Raw genomic sequence first — 7,052 nt, 5'->3', positions numbered from 1 at the left:
ATTCGATTGATTCCCAATTCCTATTCGATCAATTGAAAGGAATTCTCGATCGATCGAGACTCGTGAAACTGAATTTTTCAGATTTTTTCTAGTAACCGTTTTTTACGTTTCACTTGAGCAAAACATAGTTCCTTGATCATATTGGAATGAGATTGAGATCAAAACTGAATTTCATTGATGCTATAGTTTTTAAGTTCATTATGGCATGGTTAAAATCAAACTTAAACAACATCATAATATCAATATTAGTTTTATCAAACAATAGTTCTAAAATATGCAGAAAAATTATTGCAGAATTTTCAAAAACATGAAAATAGTTTTCTTTGATTCTAAAACTCACTCAACACGTTATACAAACATGAGATTGAAGACCACTTTGATACCAAATGTTGGGAAAACACTTGGAAAATAAAGTTTTGTATCTCATACAAAAACATGCAGCGGAATATAAACGGGTCTACTTCATGCATGTGAGATAGCATGCAACATTTGAATTTTAGAAACAAAGAACAAAACAGCGTACCTTGATGCAGCGAAATTCAAAACAAAGGAAGATTGGACTTGGGAAGCCTTTCAATCTTCACTCAAATTCCACAATGTGTCCAAGATGTGTGGTCTCTCAATTAGTTTTATATGTACTTATTCAAGAGAATAACCAAGTGTCTCTCTTTTTTTTAAAAAAAAAATTCAGCATCTTTCTCCTTTTTAATCATACATATATTTCTACACTTAGCAGTTACTTTATTTAATAACTATTATTAAATAAATAACTAATTATCTAATTGAGTTAACGTTTTAGGCCAGCCCAATTGGAATTTAGTGTGTGGCTTGGAGTGGGACCAAAATGGACAAATAAAGCTCTAGCTCTAATAGGTTTTGAACTTATCTGTCAACTCTTGACAAGGCCAAAGTTACTGTTAATTATATTTAATACCACTATATAAATATAATTACACTCTAGGCCTTATTAATAAATTATATCCCAAGACTTTATTAAACATATAACCCATTCATTAAAATATTTGTAGTAATACAAAGTCATAATATATAATTGTCACTTTGAAGATTACTACATCTTGATCCTTGAGTACCCAGACTAATCTTTTAAGTTATTCATCTATATTTTATGAAATTTAATTTCATAAAATACAAATTTTAGTAACTCTTTATTAAAGTGGTTAGGCTTAACACTCTGAATAACCAAATCCATTAAACTTATCTCAAGGGAATATTTTATATTTCTATAAAGAGACTAAATTACATCTTGAGAATATGCGTTTCTTCAACATTACGTGTGGTTACCCAACATACTGAAGTTTTGACCGTTTGTCTAGATCTCACTCCTGATATATTAAAGCAACTTATATTTCATGATTGGGTTCACTATTCTCTCAAGATTGAGAGTTTATGTAAATGAGAAGTCATGAGATTTATTATTCATTTGGCAATTATTAAAAGAATAATAAATCTCACAGCTCTCTAGTTCAATATGTGTTATACACTTAAAACATACTAACATATCAACTAGAAGTCTTCACTTCCATGATCAAGAAAATTCATTTTAATGGACATATTATAGTCTTCGCAGATGAAATGCCCAATTTCATCACCGAATACGAACTAAGATTTTGTTTTTGCAAAGAACTTGTGATTTATATTTTTTGTGACTAAATCATATACTATGCATCTCAAGGACTATATGATAATATCTGAACATTCGTGCTACCATTATTTTAAATAATAATAAAACAAGTTTATTACATAGAACATAATGTCATACATAGCATACAATAGGATTTTAGGGCACTAATCCTAACATTTATCCTCTCAACCAAACGAAACTCTTATTAATGAATAACAATACAATCAAATTTATGTAGAAGATGAAAGGGTTGCCAAGGGTGCTCCAAAGAATAGCAGCAACTCTTATTCCCATTTGCATCTAATCTGATGAGTGTGCTTAAAATCATAGTTCAATACCAAACTTCCATGGAATTGCTTCAATACAAACCTCTCAACCAAAACATAACAACCAAATTTCTTCCACCCACCTATCCCCCCAAACTCCTCTACTCTTTTCACTGTCGCATGCCTTTCATTCCCCCCAACCCACCCGGCCCTTTCCTGCTCCCACTTCATTCTCTCTACTATTGCTAGACTCAAAGCCACGCTGCTTTGTTGTCCCACATTACTAGAACTCCTAAAACACACCAACCCGTCAGCCACATTTCCATCATCAATTTGAGCTTCTCTTCCAGAAACTGTAACCACTTCTACTTGAACAACAGCATCCACAACCACAGTATTGCCATAACTATAATTATTCTCACATGAAAATATTTGTTCCCATTTTTGCTCAAGTGTCATCTCATAATATATTGATTTTCCCATTTTATCCTTCAATGTCTTTATTCCTTCCTTAATAAACATGAAGGGACAGTACCATTTTCCCACAACCACAGGTTGTGAGCTCATATTGGATAATGGTAAGTTGAATTCTGGTAGGCGCAAACGGAGGGCAGTGTCTAGGCCTTGCGCTTCACCTAACTCGAAATCAGGGGAAGTTGAGGCACATACTTTCCACCCTTTTTTCCCCAAAAAATATGGAGGAATTCCATCTAGAGCTCTGGATTTGGCAACAAAACCACCCCAATTATTCATGGCCCCTCCTTTATGACATATTTCAAATTGCTGATTTACATTACTGGGATCCAAACATTGTGTTGGTAAATCACAAGTGTTGCTACTAAAACAGCAGACGTCCATATGATCCTCCTTTGAATTTGTGAATGCCTCCCTAGAAGACAATTGGAATATGAATTAGAGCAATTAATTAGTAAAACATGTCTTCTTCTTGGTAAGTAAATTTATGTTAAAACTAAAGAAAACCAAGAACATCACTGGGGCATATAGGGCCAGGCATACCCCAGGGAAGAAAACAAACTTGCATTGGCACTAGTTGACTAGAGGACTATGAACCAGAAATGCATCTTAAGTTAAACACGAGTACACAACAAAAAAATTTGGCTTAGTCTGCAAAAGAAAAAATAAACTAAACTACACGGTGTCAATATGATAATAGTTTTATCTCAATTACTCAGTCTTTGTTGTACAGTAAGCAACAAGATGACCATGTTAAGTGTCTAGGAATGGCTTTTTAAAAACAGAGAAGTATTTCGCCAAGAAGGGGAATTGCTGTCTATATCTAATTAGTTCCTAAGCATTGCTGATAGAGAAGCATCTAGCCGGGTCTCCCACCCACATTTCACCAATCTTAAACTTTCTGTTTTCATTTTTCTTAAAATTGCTAGGCACTCCACCTCCAGAAATATCCACTACGTATATTCAGCAGCCAGAAATTCCTATCATTGGGCAAACAAGTCACCAATAATATTGCCTATCAATGGTAAAATGCAAGTTGCCAAAACAGGCAAAATTAATTAATGTTGGAGCTAGAATTTATGTCATCAACAGAGAGAGAGCTAGAATTTATTGCCTATTAATCTTTTTTTAAAGGAAGTTGTAGTCTTATTACGCTAGAACCAATTTTGTACATAAATTTTGTCCTTAGAAAAGATATTCGGCGGCTAAAACTAACCTACAGAGAGACGAAAAATCAGCAAAAAGACTGACATAAGTAAGCGTTGTTTGTGATAAGTAATGCATACCCTTTATCCTTCCCGTGTGGTTGTATCGCATAGTAGAGGTTGGAAGACAGTGGCTGATTAAGGACTGGAATGAAGATAACATTCTGAAAATGATGAGCTGTGTTACACGCGACCCCGATGCCTGTTGTGTATCGATGCTCTAGGCTTTTGTTCTGGGGAAAAGGAAGGTCCTTGATGTCATTACTCCTACACAATCCGAAACATGAATTGGGTTCAGCTTCTTCATCTTGGATGACCAAAATACCAGAACTCGGACCCTCTGGCGGCGGCAAGGAAAGCGCATCAGGAGACTTTCTGTATAATGAAAGAGGCCTTGTCACATACATCTCTCAAGAGTTCAAACAAACTTTGATCCTTGCTTTACCACAATTTCTTTTCGGCTTTGTAGCTTTTTCTTTGTAGGCCCCTTTATCAAGATTGTCATTAATATTAGGATAAACTATATATTTGGTCCCTATTCTTTACACCATATTTTAATTTGGTCTTTAATTTTTTAATTGTGTCAATTTAATTCCTAATATTTCAATATTGTGTCAATTTAGTCCCTGTAGTTATATTTTGAATGAAAATTACTAACATAGCAAATGACTAAAATAAAATTTTAGTTTATTTTTACGTCAACAGAAGTTAATTTTTTATTTTGGTCATTTGCCATGTTAGTAATTTTCATTCAAAATATAACTACAGGGACTAAATTGACACAATATTAAAATATTAAGGATCAAATTAACACAGTTAAAAGATTAGGGACTAAATTAAAATATGATGTAAAAAATAGAGACTAAATATATAGTTTACTCTTATTATTATTATTATTATTATTATTATTATTATTATTATTGGTGAGTCCAATTACTGTTAGTATGTCAAAATTGACTCTAACTGATATAGTACGGCAACCTTAGGAACTTTTGACCAAGTTTATTTAAGATTAGCCTTAGCCACTTGCAAAATGGCATTACTAGAACTAGTCACTGTCAACATGGAAGGAATCCAATGTCCTCTAATTAAAGCGAGACTTTTTTTTTTTCCTTCGACGATAAGAAAAATCAATTATAGATCAGTTGATTACATATAGAGGGAAGCACAGATAACTGAAGAATTGGAATCATTCAAATAAGGAGGAATTCATCTCGTCTTGTGAGTGCAGCTCAGCGTAGAATGTTGACAACATAAATAGTCAAAACTTCAGGTCATTTTACGTGAAGAAGCCAAAACACTTTTTGAAACTTTTTTACACACCAAAGACAAACTGGACTAATTTGACCGTTCAGAATTTTATGGCCCGTTTGGAGTTTGGAGTTTCAGTAACGTTGTTCGTAATCTTTTGAAATAGATATGGGTAATAAAAGTATGTAAAAATACGTATAATATTGTTTAAAAATTAAAAATATGTGTTTAAGATGCTCTACCAAACAGGGCCTTAATGGTTTGAATTTGATTTTTGAGCATTTCTAAGTCAACGAGTGCAAGATTTATGAAGATTGAAGTCCATTCAGTAGCATTGTTCAAAATGTTAGTTTTCAAAATGCCATGAAAATTATGATTTAAAAAATATTATGAAAATACATGTTTAAAGTATATATATGTTTGTTACCGTATAACATTTTTTTCAAAACTGAAAAAATACAATTATGTGTTTGGAATGAATACATGTTTTTAAGAAAAAATGGGTACTTGTTTGACAATATTTATTATAAGAGAGAAATTTTCAAGACTGTCATGCTCTCTTCTTCCTCTTCATAAATCTACTTTGTTCAACTTCTCTCCTCCAGATGCTCTCTTCTTTCTCTTCATAAAAACCACTTTTTAGGGTCATAAACTAGTTAAGCTTTATCGAGTATTGAATATCCGAACTCAGCTCAACACCAAATATGGAATTTTCAAGGTTGACTTTGGCTGGAGCTTGAACCAAGCCAACAAACTATGTTTAAGCTCCAATGTTAGATAGTCCAAAAGTTTGATCTCTACTTGGCTTGTTTAAATTCATTAGTCAAGTCAAATTCAAGCTCCATATCAAGCTTTTGAGCTTAAGATATAATACAAGTACATTATCAAGCCTATACTAAGCATATTAACAATCCAATTTGATTTAGATGTGGTCCAACTTCCAATTAACTAAAGGCTTAATAAGGTATTATTTTATTTTTCAAGATCATATTAATCTTATTTCCAAACCCATCAACCAGCCTAAGCACTGCTTTAAAAAAAAAAACAAGATTAAGGCTTAAGTTTGGCTCTTTTATAAACAAAAAATATGAACAAGTTTTTTATCGAATCAATCTCAAACTGTTTATGAATAACTTGATTCATTTACAACCTACCCATTATGTTCCTGTTCTCTTTCTTTTTCCTCATATCCCTCTAGACTCTCTCCTCTTCAAGAACTTTGGCAGTAGCACCATAGCCCAAGGCATCTTCATCGACACCACCATAAGAGATGCTTTTGACAAATACCATAATCAAAAAGGAGTTTTTGCATTCAAAGAAGTTGGATACAACAGCTACCAGCAACAATGAATTTAGCCTCAGCAGTAAAGAGAGAGAGATGTAGTTTTGTTTCTTTCTCATCCATGAAACAAGGTTATTACCTAAGTAAAACACCCACCAGAAGTACTTTTCCAGTCATCAGCATTCCTAACCCAGTTTGCATCAGAATATCCAGCTAAGATATCATTAGTATCTTTGTCATACCATACTCCAAAGTTACTAATGGTCTTAACATATTTGATAATATGTTTTACCGCAATAATGTGAGATTCTTTGGGATTAGCTTAATATCTAACACACACTCCAACACTGTAGCTAATGTTAGGCCTACTAGCAGTAAGGTAAAGAAGACTACCTATCATGTTTCTATACAATAAGGGATCAACACTCTTTCCTAACAAGTCAATAGTGAGTTTAACATTTGGATTCATAGATGTTTTGACAGAGCTAGCAGACTTTAAACCAAACTTCTTCACAAGATTTTTAGCATATTTAGATTGAGAGATGAAAATACCTGAGTCAATTCGATGAATCTGCAATCTAAGGAAGTAGTTCAATTCTTCAATCATGCTCATCTCGAATTCAATTTGCATCATGCTTGAGAAGGAATGAGCCAAGTCATCTTTTGTAGATCCAAAGATGATGTCATCTACGTAACTTGAGCTATGATCAGTTCTCCATCAACTTTTTTGATGAACAAAGTTCGATTAACTTGTCCTCTTGTGAAGCCATTTGACACCAAATATTCAATGAGGCAATCATACCACACTCTCAGTGCTTGTTTTAATCCATAAAGTGCCTTCTTAAGGTAAAGTGCATGATCTGGAAAGTGTGGGTTAATGAACCCTTTGAGCTAAGCTGCATAGACTTCCTTTTCGAGGAAACCATTCAGAA

The 7,052-nt window shown here is 33.3% G+C and overlaps 1 protein-coding gene across 1 annotated transcript; it reads right to left on the bottom strand.

The window, feature by feature from the left end:
• Positions 1-1,746: 1,746 nt before the first annotated feature.
• On the bottom strand, positions 1,747-4,051 carry LOC142627187 (uncharacterized). Its single transcript, XM_075800987.1, has 2 exons — positions 3,669-4,051; positions 1,747-2,797 (listed from the first exon to the last, which is right to left on the bottom strand). Exons 1-2 carry the CDS (start codon positions 3,992-3,994, stop codon positions 1,927-1,929), a joined length of 1,197 nt encoding a protein of 398 aa, XP_075657102.1. The 5' UTR covers positions 3,995-4,051; the 3' UTR covers positions 1,747-1,926.
• Between the last annotated feature and the right edge of the window lie 3,001 nt (positions 4,052-7,052).

This window comes from Castanea sativa, chromosome 3 (assembly GCF_040712315.1).
Source record: "Castanea sativa cultivar Marrone di Chiusa Pesio chromosome 3, ASM4071231v1".
Classification (NCBI taxonomy): Eukaryota; Viridiplantae; Streptophyta; class Magnoliopsida; order Fagales; family Fagaceae; genus Castanea; species Castanea sativa.
Note: the sequence above shows the minus strand (reverse complement) of the source record. Positions and strands in the feature narration are given on the sequence as shown.